The sequence below is a fragment of the Colius striatus genome, chromosome 3 (genome assembly GCF_028858725.1).
Source record: "Colius striatus isolate bColStr4 chromosome 3, bColStr4.1.hap1, whole genome shotgun sequence".
In the NCBI taxonomy this organism is placed as follows: domain Eukaryota; kingdom Metazoa; phylum Chordata; class Aves; order Coliiformes; family Coliidae; genus Colius; species Colius striatus.
Window position 1 is genome coordinate 15,444,791 of NC_084761.1, and position 25,958 is coordinate 15,470,748.

Consider the following 25,958-nt stretch of genomic DNA (forward strand, 5'->3'; position numbering starts at 1 on the left):
CTCCAACAGCTCCCTGTGCTCAGGCTCCCTGCAGACCACCAGAGGAGGGGGGAGATGCGAGATCCTGATACAGGACATTAGGGAAGCTCTAGCGTAGCTCTTGTATTTGTTAAAGAAGGTTTGGGCTAAAGCACCTGTTCTGACAAGTGTTCTGTTCCCTTCAGTGCTTCCAGGCCCCGCCAGAGCCAGGTCTGGTGGAATCGGGCTCCAAATTTAACTCATGGCAGGACTCTTACCAGCCCCACCATGGGTCTCTCCTGAAGGGCATTTTGCCACTGGCCCAGGCTGAGCACATGCCCCCCAGGCAGGGCATACCCCCCACCTGCCACCCCCCAGCCTCTGCCCTTACTTTCCAGCAGGTAACATGCCTGGGTTGCAAGCACAGAAGCTGGAACATAAGCTGCAACACAGGAAGTTCCACGGGAACACGAGGCCAAACTTCTTTGTTGTAAAGGTAGGGAGCCCAGGGAGGGTGTGGAGTCTCCTGCTGTGGAGGTTTCCAAACCCACGTGGACACGTTTCTGTGCCCCCTGATGGAGGGGAACCTGTTTTAGCAGGGGGTTGAGCTGGATGATCTTTAGAGGTCCTTTTCAACCCCCACCATCCTGGGATCCTATGAAGAGGGTCCCTCGAGTTGTGCCACCACATGCTCTGTACCTCCCCTCAGCATTGCTCTCGTTTCATCTCTTTCCCTCCCCAGTCACTGACAGCTTCCAGAAAGGGATCAGATTCTCTCTAAAGCAACAACTTGGAAAGCTCAGAGCAGGTTTAGCACGAAAGAAAGCAGCATTAACAGCACAGCCCCCCTGCCTCTGCTTTTTGCTTTGGGGTGGTGGGAGACGGGCCAGCACAGCCGCAGCAGTGGGACTGCCGGGGGGCTCAGTGACAGTGCTGGTGAGCTCTTTGCCACTCAGCACCATTTGACAATGTCCCCACGCTTGAGCAATGCGATTATCTCCTCTGGCTTGGCAGGGAAGCTGGATTAACATGCTTAGAATCACCTGATGCGGCCATTTACAGGGTCAATGCGTTTCAAGGATTTAGAAGAGAAAATACACACTTAAAACACCCGTGGAGCTTTTTGCATTGATGAGAATACCAACAATTCATTCTGTCCTGGCAAGACTGCTCAGGCAATCACCAGACACTGTCTGAAATCAAATCAGTGCCAAAACAGAACTTTCCTCAGGTTTCTGGGAGCTGGTGGCCACACCTGAGGTGTTGCAGCAAGGCAGGGCCTGTCAGCAGCTGGCAGCGGGGTGTCTGGCAGCCAGTGTCTGAGCATGGGGCTCACCTTGTGTTAAAGAGCAGGGGCACGGGGCAAGAGCAGCAGTGCAGGCATGCAACTGAGCCCTGGCTCTTTCTGTTAGCCACGGAGAGGATGAAGTGGAGAGAAACCCTCTGGAGATCTACATAGAAGGGCTTCAACTGGGGAGAAGGCCAGCAAGGAGAGGCAGCTTGATCCCAAAGCTATCCTCCCTCCCTACCCTGATGTTTTACACTTGCCAGCCACGCAGCTCGCTGCAGAGCTGAAAGGGAGCAGTGAGCCCTGGAGCAGCAACAAGGGGCCGAGTCAGCACTGGCGGGGGGGGGCTGGGCAGCTTTGCCTGGGCCCAGCTGCACAAGGAGCAGGCCAGGAAGAAGCTGCAGGCAGGGCAGGACAGAGGAGAGGAAGAGCAGGGGCAGCACAGGGCAACATCTGACCTGGGATGGCCTGGAAATCCTGCCTGAGACAACGCTTCCCTCCACAGATCCACGTGACCACTCTCACAGACCATTAGTGCTGCAATCGGGCTGTTCATGTGCCACAACCTACCAAAGCGTGGCATACCCTAGAGAGCATGGTACCAGCTGAAATAACTCTGCTTAGATGAAACCTTCTATCACTTTCACATCAGCTGTTCATAGCACAGCTTCTTGGTCCAGAACAGCTTCTGTGAGAGCTCGACACACAGCAGCATCCCAGGAAGCTCAGACATGCCAAGTCAGAATGAAGTGGCTGGCTGCCCAAGACAAGGAGCAAGCACCCTGAGGAACAGGGGCTGGGGCTCTGCTGCCTGCATGGGCGTTCATCTGATAAAGTGCCTCTCTGTCAGGACAGGAGATTCTCCCTGCCACACAGCGTTCAGCTTTCTCTTTGATCCTGCCATCTTGCACTCCTGGCTTCCTACCAAGGAACATGCTGGGGGATGAAGCCATGGCTGGAGCTGCCTGCTCCAGCTCTGCTTGTCAGCCCAGCAAGGCAGGCACACATGCTGGAATCCCTTCTGGCAGCTCCAGGAAGAGCAGCACCCTCAGCCATGCCTCTGGCAATATGCTTGCTTGCACAGACAGGAGGGAGGCTGCAGCCCCACAGGAGCTGTGAGTTACCAAAGGGGCAGAGGTATCAAAGGACACTCCAAGCATTACAAATAGCACGGCCACAATCGTCCAACACTTTCTCAGGCCTAACTCTAGAAGGAAATGAGGAGTTTCACCTCCAGAACAGGCAGGCATGGCTAATCCCCCCACGGTAACCATCTCCCTCAGCATTTTTGTACAAGCATCTTGTCAAGTTTGCCTTTTTTCCTCATCCCCACCACCAAGAACCCGCATGTCTATCCTACCAGGCACGGCAGAGAACCCAGGAGGCACAGTTCACACCCAGTCCCCAAGCAAGTCCCATCCATCTGCAGGGATATTATTTACAACAGCTGAGACAAATGCAGAGCTCTGCAGTCACTGAAGGAGGAATCTAAGGTAAGGGAAAAAAATAACCTAGCTATTTAAAAAGGCAAACACACTAGAAAAAAGTCCTCATGTGAGAATGCTCTCCCAAAGAGCAAAATGCTTCATGCGCTAACGTTACAGCATCCATTTAGCTCAGTGTTTCTCATTCTCCTTAACTGCCAGAGCCACTGGACATGGCCAACAGACTGCTTTCAAATTAGAGAGAGCCCAGATAAAACACAAGGGAAAAAATACCCTGTGAGATTTAGAATATGAAGCGCTGCTCAGAGTAGGGGGAAGCGACCACCATATGGTACCGGGAGATGTGTGAGTGGGAGAGTAAAGGATTTTAACTTGTGAAGCACATGTTGAAAGGGGAACAGTTGTTCCTTGCTGTCGAATCCGACACGAAAGCCAATACATTAACATTTTATCTAAAAATAAAGACACACTCCCCCTGAACATTCCAGCTCAGTCAATTACATGCTGATCGACAGAGCAGTCTACTTGGCAGGACCTGCCTACAGAAGAGGATGATCCCTACATAAATTGAAGGGCAAGGCTGCTCTCTCCCCTCTGGGCTTTTGTTTCAACACAGTGTGACGTACTCATGCATTCTAAAGGGGTTTTCAGCATCAAGAGCTGGTTTTGTGCAGCTGGGATAGGAAGGAGGGGATTAAGCAGTGCTGGAGAATCATGGTCTGGCAGGAATAGTGTTGGACTTAAATAGAAAGAGTCAGCTTGTGGGGGTGGATTGTTTGGGGAGGGAGGGGAAGGAGAAGCAACCTATGAAATCGTGGGGGAAGGGGGTCGTTGTTAGGCGAGGACTGTGGGAGAACAAGGTGGCCGTGCAGCGGAGCACGGGGCGGGCGGCCGACAGCCATCTTCAGAGTGCAAAGAGGGCGTCCTCCGAGCGCTCCTGCTTTTTCCTGCTGGAAGCATTTGTCGGGGGGGTGGGGGCTTCCAGGGGAGGGGATGGCAGGTTGGGAACCATCTCTGCTGCTTTGGCTCGCTCTTCCAAAAATTTGTCAAACTCTGCAATGCAAAAAAACAGAAAAAAGATAAAAAAAAAGAAGGAGAGGGGTAAGAAGTGAGGCTGCATGTCCTGTGTGTTCAGTGCCAGGGATGGAGAGGGGTAAGAAGTGAGGCTGCATGTCCTGTGTGTTCAGTGCCAGGGATGGAGAGGGGTAAGAAGTGAGGCTGCATGTCCTGTGTGTTCAGTGCCAGGGATGGAGAGGGGTAAGAAGTGAGGCTGCATGTCATGTGTGTTCAGTGCCAGGGATGGAGAGGGGTAAGAAGTGAGGATGTATGTCCAGTACATTCAGTCCTGGGGATGGAGGAGAGCAGGGTCCCAAATTCCAGTGCCTGGCATCCCACTGGGCTGTGTCCACAGGCACATGGACTTGTGCTGCCTGATTTCCTCAGGAAGGGTTACAGATGTCCTGTGAGACACCTGAGCCTAGGCAGCAGAGGGAATCAAACCCACACTGTGCCATGGGCCACAGCAGCAGCAGGAAAATATCATTCCAAAGGGCTGAGCAGCTTGGGGACATGTTCCTGCTGGCACCAACACAGTGCAGAGCCAAGGGAGATGGCAGGAAAGCACTGACAGCCAGGAGGGCTCCTCACACCTTAAATACCAACGTTTTGCTCCAAAATGCACCCCACTCCCACCTTTCCATTTGCTGGGGAACACCAGGCTGGGAGATGTCAGCACCTCATCAGGGATCAAAGTAGGTTGCTCAGTCTGGGCACTAACCTGAGAGCAGCTCATAGCCACAGGCCACTTTGCTTACCTTCACTGGTCACGCCTTCTTCCAGCTCATCTCCTTTCTGCAATTGGAACAAAAAGGCGTGTGAACACGGGGCAGCGCGTCGCCTTTGCTCTTACCCCCAACAAGTGGTTAATGCAACCAGACAGCTTCCACCACCTGTCCCCACACGGTAACTGTTTGAGCATAGTGACCCAGGGCAATGCACGGCTCCCACGTTGGGAGGCCGTGGCCACTGACAGGTCACTGTGCTGCAGAGCAAGAGGAAGACAACTAGAGATGCTTCTAGAGATTGCTGATGGAGAGCTAAACTTTCCTCACTGGACCTAGACAGCAGTCCAGCGCTGTTTCCACTTCATACAGCAGGCCTGGTCAAAAACTGAGCTGTACGGGTCACACAAACACTGGTCAAGATGCCATCTTTTCTGTCACATAGCCCTTTAAAAAGTCAGGACTGTGGTTTGCATCATGTCTTCAAATAAAACACACTTTTAGCTGACACAGGGGACAGGCTGTGAAATAGTTTGAGGCCAACGTTCCCCCTGTGGAAGTTCATTTGAGATTTTGTATAAAAATATAGCAGCTTTCCTGGCATTCATGCTGTACAAAGACAGGCCTAGGATGGGCTGGATGAAGGATACCTTCTGTCCCTGAGGCACTGAGTCTGGGATGCCAGGGGGTCAGGGCATTTCTGCCAGCTGTGTGCCTTGTGCAGGTTTCCAACAGTGCTTTAATAAGGAAATTAAAAGTGCAAGGATGTGGCATCCTTGTCAAGCTGGTCTGTTAAAGGTGGACAAAAATACTACTTGAAAACTTCATGTTGAACCTGCTCTGAGAAATGAAAGTATTTGTCCATAACCTGGCCTCTTTCTCAGGAGAGTGGGAACACCCTGATTGGCCTCTGAAAGGTTTTTAATGCCTGAGCATTAAAACCACCGAGCATCTATTGGCTTTCTACTGCACAGGGGTTTCCACACAGCCCTGCTTCACATGCAGAGGTACTGTTTGTTCCAATGTACCCCAAAAAGGGCAAGGAAATAAAGAAACTGTAATGTTCTCAGCTGAGAAGCAGAGAACTAAAATGAACCACTAACAAAAAAAGGAGGGGGAGGAACCCAGAGTGAAAACCAAAAATCCAGCCCAAACTTCCTCACAGGGCATCTCTATGCTGCACCCACATACAGTCAGGATGGGAACCCAGGTGCCCAGGGGGAGGGAAGCTGCAGCGCCTGGAATGGCCAGGCTTGTCCAGACATTTAGACAGCACCTCTCTGGTTTGCTCTTTTGGAGCAAGACTATCTGGGGGATGACAAACGTACAGAGCTACCTCAATATCTCTCCATAAGATCTTCCTTCCTGCTAAATGAATTTAAATGGCAAAGACAAAAGTTGATTGTTTAAGCAGAGTGGACATGCTGCATTTACTGTATTTCTTTAACAAAATGAGGCCAGTTTGTAATTAAATTTGAAAGTAACTGCCTGTACTGAGGCCTGAAAAAACTACCTGCAGCTGAAAACCAGTGACATTACAAAGCCAGCCTGCCAAACTCAAACAACTGAAACCCAGAATCTTCTTAAGCACTTCAGGCAGCTTTGGAGAGCAGGAGCACTTTTGTTCCATTCAGTACAGGCAACTCCTCTGGTGCTGGAGTGTGCCTGCAGCACTGCTGCCAGAGCTGGGGAGTGGGGCCTTAACCCCACAGCTCCTAGCTAGGAGCTGGGTAGGCAGAAGCAAAGGGCTAGGGGAGACCTTAAAGAGCAGGGTGTTGTTTAGGGACAGTATCAGAAGCCTGAAGAATGGAAAGAGATGATCCTTGGGGATATGGTGACCACAGGGAAACAGTTCAGTTCACAAAAAACACATTTAAAAGAACAGTCTGAAACGCGACCCACTGCCCATCCCCAAAATGCACTCGGGTAATTTGAGTCAGATGCTTACATGAAAAAAACAGGACTGGAATAAATGTGTACAAGCTGAACCACTGCCTAAACCAAATGAGCACTGGTACAGCAAAACAAACTCCAGACCAAAGGAAATGCTACTTTTAGTTCTGTCTTTTGTTTGTTTGTTTAATAATTACCAGACAATAATCATTTAGGAGAAACTGAAAGTTATAAACATCAAAGAGAGAGTGTTACAAATTTTTATTGTTACTGTTACGAAACACGTCAAGATGGCTTGTCAATTTAACAGAGACATCTCACTTTGAAAGGATCTGAACCCTGATCCAGTGTCTCTTCAAAGCATGCCTCAACACCAGCATGTGCTTAGATCCTGCCAAAGCTAACGCAGCCTTAAACATGTGCTGCAGGCCCGGTGGGGGACACAGGTGAGCTTCAGCACATGTCTACATGCTTCCCTATGTGGGGGCCAGAAACATGGATGTCTGGAACACATGCTACTCTGTGATGTTAACATGGGGAAGTGAAAATAAAACAACTCGGAGAATAGACAACGTTTGGATTGAATTGCTGAATACAACCCTAAGTCCTCCTGCTTAGGTACTCCCTTCAAAGGGAAATAAGCTGTAGCATTTGCAACTATCACTGCCTCCGGTTACGAGAAGGACCAGGAACTCAGCAATGCATTGAAAATTATCTGCAAAAGTGCTACTGCCCATGTGAAAAATGAAAATATAAAGAGTCTCACCAAGTCGGTACTGAGCCACTCCTCAATGTCATCCATGACAGAGGACTGTGCAACAGGGATCTAGGGAGTGCAGCGAGAGAACAGCAAGGCAGGCAAAAACCAAAACACATCCACAATCATGGCCACAGAGCGATGGAAAATGCCAGAAGTAAGATTAAAAACAAAACAAAAACAAAGATGTAAGATGTGCTGGAAAAAAAAAAAGGCAACAAAATATAAATGGCATTTCAAATAAAGAAACACTTGGGAAAGGAAATTATGAACAACAAGGCTAAAAAAAACCAAGAGAAAGATCATGGGGAATGATGTGACTGGATGCCAGCGTAAGACCGGTAACTTCTCGACCACACATTAAAACCATCAAGGTGGACTGATGATTCTAATCTTGATCGTGAAAAGCTTTTAAGGGTAGAATACTGGATATCAGTTAGGTATTGAAATGTTACCTTTACATCTTTTGTTTTGTAAAATGGGTATTAGCCACGGTGAAGGGTTGGCAAAAAAGAGGGGCTCAAAGTCTTCAGGCAACACTCCTAAGAAAACAACTTGATTTTCTCTGGAGGTGGAGAGTCAGAGCCCAGGGTACACAGTCATGCTTCCTTCCTGATCCTCCTCCCACCATACCACCGAGCCTTGGCAAGCCTCCACACACCAGTTTAAAGCAATACTGTCCTAGTTCCTTATCCTCTGCCAAAGGTGACCTTCTCGCAGCAGAGGCAGCAGAACCCAACGTGTTCCAGCACAAAGTGTGGCGTCTCAAAGGTGAAGGTGAGGAAGAAGATGAGACAACAGCTCCCGGTATGAGCAGAAGAGAGCACGGTATCCTCATGGCTCTGGCTCCAGCATGAGTATCAGCTTGCAGGCTCACGAGAGCCTGCATGTCAGGCCCCCACTGATGGTTTAATGAACATGCAGGGAAGATTTGCCTCTCCTGTGATGAGACCGCTCACAATACGCTGTGTGCCTGCGACAGCAGCGCAAATGCAGCGCGCCGAGGGCTGAAGTGCAGCTGTTTCACAAAGTGCTACAGGCAACTGGGTCAGCAAAGGGAAATTACTGCTTATTAGGTGTAGGCTTCCTGACTTAGCTACGCTGCTTAAGCACAACAGAAGGCTGCAGAAGTAAACAGGAAAACACCACAATAGTTCTCCTAAGGATGACCTGAAAAACACTTGGAAAGCAATATCAGACACGTAGGTTCTAGGCCAGAGCATGGCCACTGAGCAGCAGGGCTGGCTGGCAAGAGGCCTCACAGTGCTCTCCCAGTGAGGTGTCAGGGGCTGTCCACAGCTTTGCCTGGCATCTCTTATGGGATGAAGAGCTGAAAGAGGCTCTGCATGTGAATTAGCTGGGAGATGTAGTTTTCTCAGGGAACTGTAGCAGAGGAGGACAGAAGATGCTGAATTACAGAGGTGGCATCACAGCCTGATGCTGTTTAGCAGAGCTCCACAAGAATTTTCTCCTCTAATCAAGTGGCACGGAGGAGGTCAGTTAAGCCCTTGCTTGAGGTGAGGGGTGCTTAATGTCAAAGGACTGGAAATCCAGGGCTCAAGCAAAAACATCTCCACCAAGAGAGGCACTGGGAAGGTGGCCTGGCTTCAACTGTGCAGGCTGCTGGACAAAGTGCATTGTGACAGATCCAAGAAGGGTCAGAGGTGTAAGTTATCATTTTGCTTTCAGTTAATACATGAAGAGCCCAAACAGAGAAGTTCCTGCAGCTTCCTTTGGAATAGGCCAGATTTAGGATAATTGGCCCTTTTTAATTTGCAATGGAGAGCTCATGCATGTACGACACTGCCACAGTGTGCTGAAGCTGACATGAGCTGGCCCAGACGGCCAGTAACCAGAGGAGGGCTCTGCACGCATCTTCCAACATGTTCCCTCTCAAGGACAAGTTGCATCTTGTAGAACTGTCTTGTCAGTTTAACAGCTTTAGAAAATACTAGCTTCAGAGATACAAAGCAATGAATTTATTCAGCCTACAGCAACCTAAAATCTACTGCAGAAGTTTCATTGTCATCTCTCTCCTGTATTGCTTAACGCTGCACAGAATAAGTAATGCTTTGGAAAGTGTAGCCTTCAGAGCTGTTGGCTAGTTTGCAGCTCAGAAAGGTCCTTACATTTCTTTAAGGATAAGAAAGTCCTTATAGAGAGAAGGAGAAACAACAGCAGGGCTTTCCCCTTTTCTGTGAATAAAAAGCGTGGTGGCACTGCAGCCCCAGGATCAGGAGGGACAGCAATTCAAACCCTGGGTATCCCAAAAACACATGATGACTGAGCAAGTAATGAATTCCTGAGACCTGCAGGACTTGTGAGTTTGAAGGAGTCCTCCAAGAGCAGCTCAGCAGCAGAGGGGTCTGGGCTGCTGGGTTTTATAAGATGAAAAAAAAAAAAAAGAGAAAAAAAAAAGGAATTCCACTTTGAGACAGACCCACTTTATGGAACAAACAAACAAACCCCTCAGAAGTGCAAGAACACTTCTCACGGGTCATACATAAGAAGCAGAGAGAGCTGTAAGATAAACATTTGAGTATGTCAGCTGTTTGCTATTCAGCACTGACCTTTTAAAAAGCTTCCTCCATCTTCCAGCACACTGACAGAAGAGCCAAGGGTTTGTATCTACTGCTCCTTCCATGCTCAAACTTCCAGTTTACTTTCCCCAGACTCTGAGCCTCATTTTCTACATAAATGATGGGTTAAATGTATCAGGTTTAATTTGTTCAAGAATAAAAAGGGGGGAAACTCTCAAGAGTAACTCTCAAGATATTTTAACGCTGCACCATTTATGTTTCAGTTGAAGCTGACCACACACAGAAGTTCGCTTTTTGCCAGTCAGTTGTGTGTTTGGCACAGTGTCCCCCTTTCCAGAAGCCCTAAACTGAAAAATGCAGAGGGGAGTTTTGTTCAAACTAATCCCCTGGAACACAACAGAAGCAATGTAAAAATAAATTAGCTAGTTTACACATTAAAAAAGACAACAGTTTCTGAGAACAAACAGCAGTGGCAGCCACAGACGATGTGGAAATGGCTCCAGAATGGGAGACCGTCTTGTTAATACTTTGATTATGCAAACATACACGGTCTAGTGAAGCTCTGAGTCTTGGCAAGACAGCTCCCTAGATAGTCAGTGTTGGCTGCAAGAGCTGTTTTTATAACGACGTTGTGATTTCTTTTTTAAAAGTCTATACTCAAAGTAAATGGAAATGAAGCCACCAAAATATTTTCGGGTACTTTAAGTAACTGGCTTTAATTAAAACTTAGGCTCATTGTTCAAATCCTTTCTTTACTTAGTCTTTGGAAAAATCCTACAAATGGGATCATCTCAACAGTCCCAAAAGGGAAATGGAAAAGGAAAGCTGGGAGAACAAAAGCGAGTGTTCAGTCCCACAAACCCACAGGAACCTGGAATTCGAGTTCATACTTATCTCAGTTAGATTGTGTTGGTGTTCTCACTAGCAATCAAAAGCCAAGGAGTATTGCCAATATATTTCCTCACAAGTCATAAAATCCAATATTCTACCCTTAAAAAGACAGTTTAAGGTTATTATTATCACATTTAATTTCTATTAAAAATGATCCCACTGGAAAAGAAGCAGGTATGAAATGACAATTCAGGTCTCTAGGTGAGCTCATTAATGTTCTTAAAATGTTTAACAAGGTTCATGCTAATTGTTGCTAGACTACTGTCTTGTAGTAGCTTAGTTAATTCCACTCCTTTCTAGATGTTTAATAAAGCTGACACCAATACTTGGTTAGTTGCTATCCACTCCCCCTTTAGTTAGCAGGAGTAAAGATCTGTCATTCCTTCCCTAGCAGGAGGAGAGCACTAAGATGCAGACTAGCAGGTTACTCCAGCTTACTACTACAGTCTTACCATCTATTTAAAGCTGTTGTGATCTTGAAATAGCTGCCTGGCCTCAATATTAGAACAGGTTTGACTTTACGTGTAAGGATTGAATTAGCTGCTTGACTCCTTGTAACTGTGTTTACACATTGCACAGATGGGGAAGGCGAGAGCTGAGGTGCAGAATGTTCCCCAACGCTGCCTGTTGTGCCCATACAAACACCAGCCCATCTGGATCTGACAGGCACATCCAGACAGAGAAGGCCTTTGTTCACGTGGGGTATCACATTGTTCTTGGGGAGTGCTCCACGAAATGCCCTGGCTGGACAGGGTACTGAAACCCACGTGCTCTTCAAAGCAAGGTAGCACGCCTGCATGCCTTCAAAAGGAAGAGGCGTCCTACCACACAGAAGACATGAGGTCTCCATAGGTTTATTTCTCAATTTGTCCTCAATTCATGCACTTTAGTCTCCAAGAAGATTATGTATGTCAACAGTCTCATGTTACTCAAGTCATTTTGGCACCTTAGATCTCACCTCTGGATTGAAGGTATACATAGCAGCATCCCACTTTGTTGCTAATTACAACACCTCAGCAATAGTTTAACCCTTACCCGTGTTACCTTTACCACAGAGAAGAAATCTCCTCTCTGGCCAGGCATGCTGCTGGTGGTCAAGACACAATGCTGAAAGCTGTTTGCATCATTTTCTGTGAATTTTGATTCATTTTCACTCTTCCCTTGCCACTGTCCCAAATAACAACTCTCCTGCTGTGGTGGCTTAAGCAACACCTGCTTCTCACTTTTGTAACAAACATCCACTTGGTATGTAACTGGGATGACAAATTGTTCTCACAACTGAATATATTCATGCAAATGTCAATGCACGCCCAAACTCCTGCAAAGGGAACTGGAATCACCTGTACTAAACTGCAGGGGCCTTATGCTAAAGTCTGTGCTGAAGAGGTGCTGATACAGGTCCCTGCATGACATCTTCATGGTGACACTTGAAAAAACCCAGACCTTGCACTGCAAACAGATCTGGTACTGGAACATCTCTAAGTCATGTTCGAACCAGTAACATTTTCTGCTGATAACATATTGTCTATGTTAGTTTTGTAGGCATAGTTGGAATGGGTAAAGGTGTGTTTTGTGCCTCTGTGGTCCTGGCATCACCTTGCCAGCAGAACTGGGCTGAAAAAGAAACAATGCTGCCAAATTCACTGGGAGACTGCACACGGAGTCCTGAATGAGCATCTCTCTGCAAAGGTGTGTTGGTGAGAAGGGATGCACAGAAATGGAGTGGAAAGAACTCAACCCTAAGCTTAAATGTCTCGCAGTTTGGGAAGAATGACGTCAGGTCATGAGGGGTGTGAGTCCTGCTCTGGCAAGTGGAGAATATCCCTTCAGGAGTCTCAGTGTTGTACAAGCATGGGTAATGACAATGGCAGCTCACTCATCCTCTTCATCATCTCAGAAGCACAAAAAGTTGCCAAAGAATGGGCACATCAAGTTCATACCTGGGAAGCCAGTTATTGCACTGGTATTGCAAATTCTACAAAGTCATATTAATGTATATGGTTAAGAACTAAAGCCAGCTAAGAGAGAAATTGAGTTAATGATTAGTTTAGTTTCGGTTTAGGTATTTCTCTCTCACATTTAGCATACAAACAAGGTGACAGGTTTGTGAGAACAGTAACTGGCCAGACAGCCAGACCCCCTTCCCTCCCCAGATCCGTATGCCTCCATGAATGCTGCAGTATCCTTTTTCCAGACTGAATAACCACAAGCCAGTGCAGGAATATTGTGTTTGGTTTTTTCATAAAGCAGTGGTATGAGTGGTGTGAACAGCAGGGGTGCCGATTTCATGCTTCCCTGCTCTTGTAAACAGTGGAAAGGCAAAGAAGAGGAACTAACTCAATGACTGGATTATTCATTATGGATGAACATCTATCAGTGGCACAGTACATCTCCGTCTGCAACAAAGCCACCAAACAGCAAGAGCCTCTGTGAACCACAGTCAACAATATCAGAGGCAAAGCAAGCACTGCTCACTTTATAGCTTTCCAGTCTCATGTTACGAGCTGTAGGTCTCTGACGGGAGCTGAAATGAAATGCTGGCTCCCAAGGAACAGGTACCTGCAGCTGGGCTGACCCACATGTGCTAGCAGGAACAGAACTGCCTTTGGGTGCTTGCATGGACATGCAGATACAACCATATAACTGCAGGTGTCCAGTCACCGTGCACCAGCCATGTAAACTCCTGAGAAATTCACAAGGTGGCCCTCAGAAATCACCTGGATTAGCCTTAAGTCTAGAAGAATAAATAACAGAGCTGGTGCACTTTAATATTGCACACTCTGGATTTTCTCAGTCTTAAATTCTGAGATATTTCTCTTTTTAAGCACGAGGCAGCTTAGTCTGGGACATTCCAGGCTGTCCCTTGGAGTGAGGTATTCTCTCTCCACAGATGTCCTGATGCCAGCCTCACACGCTGCACTGCAAGCACACCCCAGCACATGGGGAATTGGGCACTGCACCCTTCTGAGCTCAGCTCCAGGCAGGACTGTCTCAGCAGGACTTTGGACAGTTAGGTCCCATTATTAGTACTAATATCACACACTTAAAGTAATGGATTACGTCGTCCAAAAATACAAAACTGGTCTTAGAACTTGGCTTTAAGGCTTAGCTGAGGCTATTTTTTACCTGCCTCTGACTTTTGCACTTAAAGTGGGCTTTTGAACTTCTCCCTACAAGCATGTTAATGAAGGACAACTTCAAACAAGGTCAAATGTGCACAGATCCAGTGATCTTCAGAAGCTTGATTTTATCAGAGCGCTGGCATCGCTAGGCAGGGGAATTAAATCCTTAAAGCCAGAAACACTATTGTACCTTTTGGAGTCTGAATCCTAATGCCAGCGGGGTGGAAGATGTCAATGTGGGTAGCAGTTCTCCCATTCCCGTCCTTTCATAAAGAGCTATCTTTACATTACTCAGTTCAATGAGGTACAACTTCTGCATGTTTATTCCAGACCACAAAGTTAAGCACTACCAGAAAAGGCTGCTTTAAAGACACCTAGAAAGTGTCCTCTGTATGAACAAGATCCATGAGACTTGTGTTTATCCTCGAAAAGTGGATACTGCATAAATAAATCGAGACAGTATAAGGAACCAATTGGATCCCGACGCCTTTTCTGAAGGTGTTGTGGGATCCTACAAATGATTCAGTTGGTTACAGGCCTTTGTGCTGTATAAACCAGAAATTGGTGCAAATCTTTCCCTTGCACCAGGTAATGATGTAGCTGGGAAACAAACTCCTTGTACTGTCTGATTTCAAGTGGTTCAGTAGGGCAGGACAAGAGGTGAGTGGAGGATGGTTATTCTAGGTAAAGGGACTGGGGTGGGCAGTACGAATTGCTTCACTGGTGAAGTCCTCACCATTCCTTGTGTAATTAGCCACTTGTCTATGGGCTCCATGTCTGAGTTCCCACCTTTACCTCTCCTCTGTGTTGAGAACAGAAAGGTCCATAAAGAGAGAAACCACAGCAACAACCCATGATAAAGTAACAGAACAGCAGCAAGTTCAAATCTTCATACACACACACACACACACACACACACACACACACACGCATGCACACAGAGTAGCCTATGCTAGGTAGCTTCTGGCGGCAGCAGCAGCATCCCTGTGTGTCAGCTGTCTGTGGAGGGACAGACCTCACCCTGACCTCTGCACTTCCTACAGACAGGTCACAGAATTTTAGCACTTCCTCCACATTGATATTAAAAAACCAAAGAAATTACTTAGAAAAAAAAAATCACTGGCTAGTAGTGAGGCTGATGTTTGTCATCTTCTTAAAAGAAGAAAAAGTGTGTGCTACATAATCTACTAACAGTCATATTTTACTGGAAACACTAGTATACACGCCGTGGAGTTTTCCTTGTTTATGAAGCTGGGAGTTGCAGCACACCCTATTTACCTCCTTGATCTCAGCAGACAGACTCTGCCCCAAACTCTAACAGTACAACAGCTCTAATGATGGCATTGAGCAGGAGGGTAAGTAATGGCAGTTTGCTGCAGTGCTCTGGCAGTCTTTCAAACTGCCCCTCTTGAAGAGCAGCAAAGGTTAAAAGGACTGCTGATGCATCCAGTTCCTTTGAGCAGGTTGCAGACTGCATGGTGCAGCAAACACAAAGACTCTCAAAATGGCTTCTTATCCTTCAGCATCTCGTCCCTGAGCCAGGGCCCAGACACAGAGTCATCTCTGGCTCTGGAGGGGCTTGCTTGGGACTGGCAGAGCACAATGGTTTGAGCCCACTAGCCCTGCCAAAACTGGGCTAGCCCAGCACCGAGCCACTGGTGTGTTTATGTACCCCCACCAGATATATATATGTGAAGTACCTCTCCTATCTCCATTATCACAGAGAATAGCAAATCAGCTGTAATCTTTTATGTATCATTTCAGTACTTGTGCTGAGAAAAAAACGGGGGAAATCACTCCAGCTTCATCTACTGTGTAACCCTAGAGAATTGTTTCTTGGACACTTCTCCTCCCAGTTGCGATCATGCAACAACTCTGTGGCAACAAAAGCAATTCCCAACATGGAAAAGCAATATTAAGAAAACAGGGTATTTTTAGCTCGTCTCGTTTCCAGCTGCTAAATCATATTAAAAGACAGCTAATGCCACGTGATCAGCCATCTCTCTACAGACCACTCTGAGAATGACTACATTAGAAACGTCGGATGTGCTGAATTTTACCACTGGACAACTGTGCTGGAACAAGACATGTGTGAAGAATGTGTTGCGAAGCTTTTCGCTCCTCCCTAGAGCTGTTCTTAAATTAGCTCTCTACCCAAATTAATGCATGTCTTTCGTTTACTGAGCACTGTCAGGTTTTTGCTACACATTGCTAGGGCTGGTAACTTTTGGAGAGTTTAGTTTTTGTTTCCTTCAAGAAGAGACACCCACAAGCCTCACCACACTTGACAAAATGTAATGTTTACCAATTACCGGAAGACTGCGTTTCAAAACAAGCTACTCTGATTACACGACACAGTCATCGGGACCTTTGAAAAAGGGCTGAAAGTCTCTACAACAGGTCAGAGCCCGAAGTTCCACAACCCAGAAATCATTTGCCCCAAAAAACTTTGACTGTCAGATTAGCTTCCACACAGCCCTTTGAACTGAGAACACTCGGGGCAGAGCAGCAGCTACGCTGGTGTGAATGACACGTCACATTGGTGCCTCAAGCAGAACTGGCTGAGAACAAAAGTGTTAATAAACAAGGACACGACCCCGTGGCCACCAGGGAGTACAGCCCCCCTTGACCAGGAGCTAAATGCAAGCCCCATGCATTTGGTTAGCCAGGAACAAAGAGCAGAATCTCAGATCCTCTCTCAGGTCCTGCCAATAACAGGGCTCAGTGATACTGAGGGTTTGGGTTGTCATAGTGGCTTCAGGAATTCCTCTCCTACACCCTTAGTATGCCCCTGCCTTCCCATGCTTCCCTCTCTTCCCTCAGTACTGCTGGCATGAGTTTTTCTGGGGCCAAGCTTAAAACTGGTCATGATGCTGACCTAGGTTATAAATTACCCTTTTTGCACAGGGACAGGGACAAGAAAAAGCATATGGATTTGTGGGGCAGGGGGATGCTCCATAAAAAAATCATTACTGAAGCCCTGCTACCACTGAACTATGGCCCAGGCAGGCAGGCAGCTGTGATCTGACCCCAACTGGCTCTGAACACCAATTCTCCCTGGCTCAGAGCACAAGCTTCCAGGCATGCCAGCTGCCCTGAACACTCCCATTTCATCTTATGAAAGAACCAGGGCGGGATCAGCCAGGGCACAGGGAGGCAATTCTCCATGGAAGGAGGCGTGTGCATGCTCTCCCAGGCTACACTGGCTCTGCCATGCTCTCTAGTGGTCACCACAGACCAAAATTAGGCTAGAAAAAGGCTCCCAACTTGCTCTGGCATCCAAAAACTTACACAAAGCTGAGTACAAAAGAGCAGGACATTTTTTAAAAGCAGGGTAGTAGAAAGGGGTTGAGGGACGATCTGAAAGTTCTTTTCACTTCTGCCTTCATCAAGGTATGCAAGCAAAGCTGGCTCAGGTCACTCCCTCACATACGTTTCTAACATCAGCTGCTGGGAGCTGACAGTGTGTGGGCCTCTTCTGCCCACACAAGCTAGCAGGAGCCTGCCTGGGACAGACGAACAGGCTGCATGTGGGGCAGTTATGACAAGGCATGGGAAGCATTAAAAGTCTACGCAACTTATCTCCCTGTAACTTGGTCATGTATCCATGCACTTAGAGCAAAGTCTAGTAGATTAAGACTTTCAGAAGCAAAACCAAACCAAAAGAATGCACATCAGTGCTCACAACGTGTTCCCCACTTATTCTTTTCATCAGTGATTCCAGTCAAAAAGCTGGACCCCCCAGGCAAGCTGTAAGAATACAGGAGAATTCACCCACTATGATTTTGAAGTCTTTTAGGCTGGTGTTCTAAGTAGCAGCTCTTTAGAGATCATTACTGAGCAAGTACTTGCTCCTAGACATTTAAAAATAGTCAGTACCTGCATGCTGCTGGAATACAGAATGAGAAGTCTCAGTGAAAGCAGCTGCCTACAACTTGGGAGTCGCACCCACAGCTTCAGAAAACGAAAGGCAGAGCAATGACCTACCCCTCCTGTGTTCTGTTTTCGAACATCCAGGGCAGATGCTAGTCCTTTGACAGCCTGTGGATCCTCATACGTCACACTGAAAGAAAGGAACAAACCACAGAACTAGAAGTCCAGCAGTCACCCCTGCAGAATGCACTTGCTATTCTGATTTACTCCCCTGGAAATCGGAAAGCACATTCTCTTTCTTTACAGGGCTTCAAGTGTATTAAGTGTATTCCAAGAAGAGGAAGGTGCTCTGTATAAGGACCAACCATTGGCTTCAGCAAGCATGAGAAAGTAAAAAGAGCAAGACTGGCATTGTGAAAGGTAGGCAAATAGGTTATGAGGCACGGTAAGCACATCCAAGAGCTAGCAGGGGACTGTGAGAAGAGGCCTGATTGCTGATTACATTTTGCAAAGCTGTGACGATGACATTTGGAAGCCTGACCTTGGTGCATGCACAGGAAGGGAGCAAAGGGAGACTCGAAGACAGATGCTGAGCAACTACAGTGAAGCACACAAAGAAATGCACTATTTACAGAGGCTGGGTTTTTAAAAAGACTCCTAAATCACTATGCAAGAAAAGATGTAGCAGTCAGGTGACAGAGGCAAGAGCATAATTCCTATTCTATTTCTATGAGCTGAAGCAGATGCCAACAGCTGTCCCTGGGAGGAGCCGCATGTCTGAGCGGGAGGAGCGAGGCCCTTCTGGTCCTGCGCCGGACACACACCTCTCGCTGCCTTGTCGCTGCCCCAGTTAGACAGCACACAATCCAAGGGAGAGATAGCAGCCCTCCCTTGTGAAACCACGGGCTGATACATGCTCCTTGTTCCATTAGATCACAAAAGGAGATAGAGGTGCAGTGTGGGAAGACTAGTTTCATGCTTCGTTTAGCACAAGGGACAGAGGGACCTCCATTAGATCTCTCTGCAGTGCATCTCCTTTCTGACTCTACATTAGGGCTCTCAGCCTGAAATCTCTAGTGGTAACGGACGCCTGCACAGCAGAGCAAGCCTCAACACTGATACTGCACTGAGGCAGTACCAACAGCTATAATGATAACTGCAAATAAAAGATCCTCAAAAAATCTGCTGGCTCAAGTTTTCCAGAGCTGCTAAGATTTCAATAATCTGCTAAGGTCTGAGTTGAACTATGTAACAACATTTCTTGGTTTGAGACAAGATATTGGTGATGTTCTTACTGCTGGTAACCACTACATCCTCTAGAATCTGAAACCAGAAAGAGGCAAGAAATAATATATGAAAGAAAAACACCTGAGTGTGCTTTTTCCTGAATCTCGATTGACAGGGATCAAAGGACTTCTTAATAAGTGCACAGATTTATGTTACATTAAAATAATTTGACCTGTTAAATGCCCTTGAAAGTGCCAGATTTGCAGCTCTAGTGATGTAAGCCCTATGCATATAAACAAATTAGGGATAGCATGGCAGCTGGGCAAGCTACACTGCCTTGACAGCCTGTGAGAGTCTGACTGCTGGGAGAAAGGGAGAGTTTAACTGGACAGTAATTCTATTTCCAAGCCCTTGATGACAGTAATTCAGTCACCAAAGTATATCCACGACCTTCAGGTGAAGGACCCTTATGCTCTTGGATCTCAAGCACTGGCTGGATGGCTGGGATGACAAGCCTTTATGAGAAGAAGCATCTGCAGAAGTAAAAGCAAATTCCAAGTTTCCAGTGAGCTCATTAACTAAGATAGTCAAATAACATTACTCAGCCGGTCTGCTCTGCCCAGCAGCAGAACTTCTCCACTTGCTCATATTAATAATGACCAACAGGATAGGAACTGAATTTCAAGCACAGAAACATACACAAAAACTACTTTTTTAGTCTGGAATGAAGTCAGGGAGTTTCAGATTTATGCCCTTAGAAAACAGCAATGCTGTGACTCAGACAGTGCTAAAGACAAACTCCAACATACTTCTTCCGCTGCTCAGCCAAGGAGCTGCCTCTTGTCTGTGCAAACATGTCGAAGTCATCACGGGGATTACAGTGTGGTAGAGAGCTGAGTGTGCCACTGACGCTGTTTGTACCCAAGTCTGCAAACAGAGGCGAAGAAAGCAAACCAATGAAACAGCAAATCATCCACAAGCACCACTGCTGTGACTGTGTACGTTACAGAGGAAGTTGTTACAGGACAGCTGTAGATACCATCTAGTTAATAGTCGAAGCACTGAGCACAGTTCTGTTCAGGAGAGGCTGGAGGCAGCTAATGATGCATTTCTTAAAAAACAAATGTGGAAATTGTCTTATTCTTCCTGGAAGCACATCATAAGTGCTCCTCATTGAGAAGCCACCATTTGGGACTTGGTGGGCACCTGCTGCCAGTCTCGTCCTCACGTATTTACTATTCGCTAACATGGTCTAAAATGTTGGGCATGGATACAAGTCTTCTCCACGAGGTTCTCTCTCAGCTATTGACTGCGAAACCAACAGTTTCAATCAAGTGATGCCATACTGGCACAGTGCTGAAAGAGGTGGAGAACCTTCAGTCAAATCAAGTGATCCTATTAAGCAATCTTCAGTTTCATTTAATGTAAAACATCTAACACTTCCATAAAAATTTTCATCTAACTATTCCAAATATTACTTGTAGAAGGTGAATCAAGAACATTCAACAGATTGATTTCATGGAGAGCTGTACCTCAGCAGAAATAAAAGTAGTAGTACAAGTTTTTCCATGAACAAGAACCTCTCCTCTTTCCTTCAGTCTACCTTTTGGTTAATAAATTCCTCCCTTTGTGCCAAGCTGGATCCCAAGTACAGATTGCTACAGTGCAAAGCAGTGGGAAAGCCTTCCTAATCCTGTGAGCCACTTACCCAAACTTGCCAAAAGCTACATGGCAACATTAATCAGGTAGCAGGAGAGCCAAAGGGAGCAGAAACTCTCTGACCCACAAATAAATCACAACATCCCACTGCAATAAGGGCTTGTACTGGATGTTCTGGTTGGTCACAGAGATCTTAGCATCTGCTCAGACTGGCTCCCACAATCATGCACCTGGATTTCCCAGCTGCACCTGGATTTCCCAGCAGCCTCTGCCTGCTGTTCAAGTCTCACAGAGAGGTTGGGCTTGGCAATGCCAATGCACTACAGACTCAGGCTCACCAGCACTACTCCCATCAGGTACTCACCAAGCCCTGCAAGCTGTGAAGAAAGTGAAGATGGGGGTGCTGAGTTTCCAACCATTGGGCTCACTACAGCTGGAGAGCCAGGACCCAAATCTATTAAATTATCTTCTGTCACCTCATTCAGTACCTGTTGGGACACAAGAAACAACAGTTACACATGCCAGAGACTTCTTCTTACAGTGTGACATTAAACACCAAAAAATAATGGGTGCTTCCTTAAAAAAAAATCTCTCTTGCACACTGCCAAATGGATCAGTCTCCTGGATACGAACCCTGTCTCTTGGATACTATGGTGATGAATGCAGAATAAAAAGGGTCAGCCACCCAAAAAAACCAAATCAGTTTGACTGCTCAGCACAGCAGGAATCTCTCCTGGAGGATATCTACATCTCTTCAGATTTAGCCGTGTTCTCCATCTCTTTTAACATCGGACCCAAGTCAAACTGAATTTCCTACCATCTTCCCCATAAGGTATAAACAGTTTTCAGAAACAAAACTTCTTTGCTGTGGCTGAGTTACAACGCAGAGCCTGTGCTGAAGTTAGCACCATGCTGCAGTAGAAGTGGCAATCAACCAAGCAAAGTAAATAGAGAAAATGGTTAGAAGAATGCAGAACAGAAAGTGTAATAGTGCCACGTATTCATTCATCATGAACTCATACCTGGAACGCTGTAAACCAACTATAAAATAGTTTCAATTGAAATAATAGTTAGAATTGTAAATTTTCAGCTTGGAAAGGGGCTGCTGAAAAAGGAGATGAGAGAGGTTCCTAAAATTAGAAGTGGCTTAAAGAAAATTAACCTGAATGGTATCATAAGACACAGAGAAGAATTAGGTGGAGTAAATAAAAATCATTAAGTGACTTGCTCAAATGTAAACAAAATATTTATATCAATACTCATATAAATATGTAAAAATGCATAGTGAAACTGTTCATTGCTTGAGGACACTGTGAATGCCTAAAGTCCACATGGAGTCAAAAGCAATCAAAAAAGTTAACAGAGGAAAGAAAATCCATCAAGGATTGTAAACACAGAGATGTCTGAATGTAGAAGTTGTCACTTGCTGTTTGCTTCATTCTTACACTCTCTTCCTGGTATCTATTACCCACTACAGGCAGGACATGGGGCTGGACAGGTAAAAGGTCTGATACTAGTGGTATTAGTAGGGTTAGTATGGTGTAGCTGCTGATATAGTAAATGGAATTAGGTACTTACTCCATTGCTGGCATTTTGTGTGGAACGTCCTGATCTGTATCGTTCAAATCTGTTTTGAAAACAACAAAAACCCCAACATGGATTATCAAAGCCACCAATAAACCATGAGTATGTAACAAAGCTCTGACACTCTTGTCACTGAATTTAGTTTTTGTTGGTTCATGAGGAAACACTGAAAGCTGTAACTCTCAGCCAGGACAGAGGGAAGATAGCTGCAGAAGTTGCACTCTTGGCACATGTGGATATTAAATTGACTAATATGATCTCACAGCACACATGTGCCTAAAAAAACACTGTAAGATTTGTCTTTGGTTTGGTTTTTTTTTTTTTTTCCATTAAGTTCCTTGTACTAGACTATTCTGTTAGCCCAGGGACAGGAGAAACTGCAGCAAGATTGATGCTCCCAGATAAATAAGCCAAGCACCACAGTGAGTCTTACTCCCACTTAACAGCTCCCTCTTGCTGCAATCCATGTAAATTTGAAGCCATATGCATGCCAGCACAACCCTACCCAGGCTGGGAAACCCAACATGGCACGAGAAATGATGATTAGCAAGTTCATTTCTTAAAACATTCTGGGTCAGCTCAAAGATCACCAGAGCCTATGTTCAAATAGGTTGGTACTTCCCAAGAATGAAAAGTAATAATGTTGGATAAAAATCCTCATACTTCTTAGGGGAAGAAGTCTGGCTAGTCAAGATCTGGTCTCTTCTCTATTCCTTCCCCTAAGACCACAAACCTAACCCAGCTTTCACTAACTCAAAAAAGCAGGGGAACTACTTTCTCCCAAGGCCTATCTGAGGCCAGTCGAATCTCCTTCTTTGCCAGGAAAAGCACGGTGATTTCTCTGAGGTTAGATTTTTTTTCCCCTTATTTAGAAGCAGTTTCACACATAACCTCTATTTTCAGTAAAAAAGCCCCATCATATTCATATAATCCTGTGAGTTTTCTCCCAGATGGACAAAGTACCACAGGGAATCTCAGGCAAATTAAAATGTTTTCTTAATGTAACAGAGAAAAATGCAGACTTGAAAGGCAGCAAAAAACAAATTCAGGAGTGAATTTCAATTTTAGGAAACTGTGGGTGTCTACTATTACTGGAAATCCAGCTCCCTTAGCTGGAAACCCAAGACACCTCCCACCTCCTATTTCTCACCAAAAGGCGTATAAAGCACACATTTGGTTACATCCAAAGCTTCACAGAGAAGGCCAGAGCTCCTGCCTGAGTCACGGACAGAGCTTGGTAACCATACTAGAAAACAGCATGATGAATGTGGAGCTTTTGAAACAGCAGGGGAGGAACTGGAATTTATTGAAACACTCAGGCCATTGCATCTATCCTACCACAAATAGCTTGCTAACATCCCTGAGCTCACCTTTCAGCATATAATGACTACAAATACATCAGCCCCAGACAGCAAAGTTGCAGATGGAGCAAGATAGAAAAAAAAATATTAAGGGTGACCAGACTGAGCCTTAGTGACAGTTACAGTCTGCCACTTGTAAAATCATGTTCATGCATGAAACGCATACCATTTCACATAAAAAGACAGCATTTGTTTCAAAGTTTGCCCAATCTCCTCTGTACAACTAAATCAAAGACAAAATTGAGGCCACCGAGTCTTCTCTACAGCCTTTGCCGTGACAGCACCGATTCACAGATCTAGAGTCTAATTTATTTTTAAAGGCTTGAGAAACAAAGCCCTGTGCTAAGAACAAGGAACAAAGGGTACTCTTTAGTGCCTCACTCCCCAGGCCTGTCATTAAGGGGAAGATTAAACTTTCCCAAGACTGCTGTATCACGTGTCACCTACTGCAGCAGATGTGGCTGACAGGGCCTTTGTCTAACATGTCGAAAGTCCTATGACCCAAGTCCCGCCCCTGGGGATGATTCCCACAGATCAGCTCTTCAAAACCTCAGTCCTGTGCAAGTCAGGCTTTTTTTCCAGGTTTTAAACGTTACTTAAAAACAAAACCCTTACATGCCTGAAGGTCACGCCCACCTCAGGCAGCTCCCCATCCACCCCTACTGGAACTAGAAAGCTCAGAGATCAGAAGACAGAGAGAGGTCACAGAAGCCTCCCCAAGCCAGGCAGCAGCGCAAGCATTTGTGCAGAGCCCAGGCCATCAAGTGGAAGCAGGGACTGTGGCTGTGCTATTTTTCAGTCCCAAGTCCCTACATCTGTACAGCACTGCACAACAGGGACTTGCAGACTCAAGTCTCTGCTAGTTCAGAGCGTTTTGGGAAGGTTGCCCTGCATTTTATGGATATGCTTCACAAAAAATTCAGTGTCTGGAGAAAAAGAAAAAAAGCAACATAGTATTAAAAGAAACAATTGAAACTGGAATGTTCCCATAAAAGACTTTGTAAATGCCTTTTGTGGTTTGATTCTCTGCATTTTGTTACGTTGGCCCATCGGCCCCAACGGCTAACTCAGGTCAACTGACCTATTTTACACTTAAGTGAAAACCCAGAATGAATGCAAATGGTTGATGGAGAAGGAGCCTCACCTTTCGTATCGGAGGAAGACGTTATTTAAGTCATCGTTCACATGCAGCAGTTCCTCTGTGACTTCTTCATTGGACACTCGTGAGATAAGCTCCACAATTCTCTGCTGCATAGCTCTACAGGTTCGGTTCAGTTCCTAAGAGGAATGCATTGTGAACACACATTCTGATAAACAGCTAGCAATAAGTAGATTTAGTTGAGCTCTGCTCACAGCCAAACATATCCCCCAGCTGAGAAACACTAAGACAAGTTTATCTTTGCATGATTAAATGTCACCCAAAAGCACATCTAATCAAACATGCCCTTCAAGAGACGATGGCACAGAACCTTGAGAGCCTATTTACAATTCAACATCCTGATTCTTCTTTAACTCTGAGCACTTCAGAAAATAAATATCTTTATTTTAGTGATCTGTTTTAAGAATAAAGCATATTAATACAACGGCTTTCCAGAAGAGAGCTTTCAAGGAAAATTCAATCTGCTCTTTTTGGCAATATCATCCTTAAAAACTAAAAGATGCACATGATGGAACAAGTAGGGAAAAAAGTTCATCAGGGGTACGACAAATAGCTAAGTATGTGCTAGGAAGAGAAGTGCTGAGGACACACAACTTGCCAACCACTGAGAACGTGAGAGTGAAGACAAAACAAGGAGCAGGCGTGTGGAAAGATGAGCATCCCCCACACACTCAGTACTGAACTATACACAGAAACCCTGCCTTCAACTGATCAAGACTGCAAAAAGGCGCTGAGGAGTTTCAGATGAAAATTTTAAAGGATACAGAACAAGGGCTTTTATTTTAGAAGCCGCTCATGCCGAGTAATCTGGATTTGAGTTTGCCTAAACCTGGAGTTCTCATGCTTCCAGGACATCTCTTCCATCACCAATTGCATAGCAGAATTCCTTACTCCTGAAAGGTCTCAGGACCAAAGGCCAAAACCAGTCTGTTGAGGAGGAACTACAAGAAATGTGACATATGGCATGGCACCACTGATTAGGCCCACAGTTTTACTTCAATAAGCACTGACATTCCGACTAAATGTCCCTCTGTCATCTTCTAGCCCCAGCCCAGCTCCACTTCACAGCAAAAATTCAGCACTAAACAAGGATGACTTGTTGGTACACAACCTTCGGGATGAAAGCAAAAATGTGTTTGTTTTCCTTGGTTGGTCTGACATCCTAAGCTCTGGATAAATTTCACCTAGTGCAATCCAGCTGCCTTAACAGCTTGAGGAATGTGTTCTCCAATGTCAGTTTTGATCCCATCACTTTAGAAGCAGATTGTGACATTTCAGAGGTTTGTTTGCTGCCTTTCCGAGAGGGCTGACAGTACCTATCTATTCTGCTCAGAGCTGGCTCTCTAGCAAGCTGTTTACATTTGATTGTTGGAGAAAATGTCAGGAATTATTTAAGGAGGAGTGCTATATAAACCTCAAA

At 45.8% G+C, this 25,958-nt stretch overlaps 1 protein-coding gene across 3 annotated transcripts in view; it reads right to left on the bottom strand.

Annotated features, from left to right (window-relative positions):
- Nucleotides 1-346: 346 nt before the first annotated feature.
- Nucleotides 347-25,958, bottom strand: part of TOM1L2 (target of myb1 like 2 membrane trafficking protein) — a 55,913-nt gene continuing 30,301 nt past the window's right edge. The window contains exons 8-16 of one of the 3 annotated variants that reach the window (XM_061992547.1): nt 24,524-24,657; nt 22,013-22,061; nt 20,799-20,922; nt 19,585-19,702; nt 17,663-17,738; nt 14,412-14,477; nt 7,132-7,191; nt 4,506-4,542; nt 347-3,744 (exon numbers count right to left, since the gene is read on the bottom strand). In XM_061992547.1, coding sequence (XP_061848531.1) covers nt 3,596-3,744; nt 4,506-4,542; nt 7,132-7,191; nt 14,412-14,477; nt 17,663-17,738; nt 19,585-19,702; nt 20,799-20,922; nt 22,013-22,061; nt 24,524-24,657 — 813 coding nt within the window. In that variant the 3' untranslated portion in view covers nt 347-3,595. The remainder of the gene's footprint in view (nt 3,745-4,505; nt 4,543-7,131; nt 7,192-14,411; nt 14,478-17,662; nt 17,739-19,584; nt 19,703-20,798; nt 20,923-22,012; nt 22,062-24,523; nt 24,658-25,958) is intronic. The other 2 variants (XM_061992548.1, XM_061992549.1) reach the window with 2 other exon arrangements.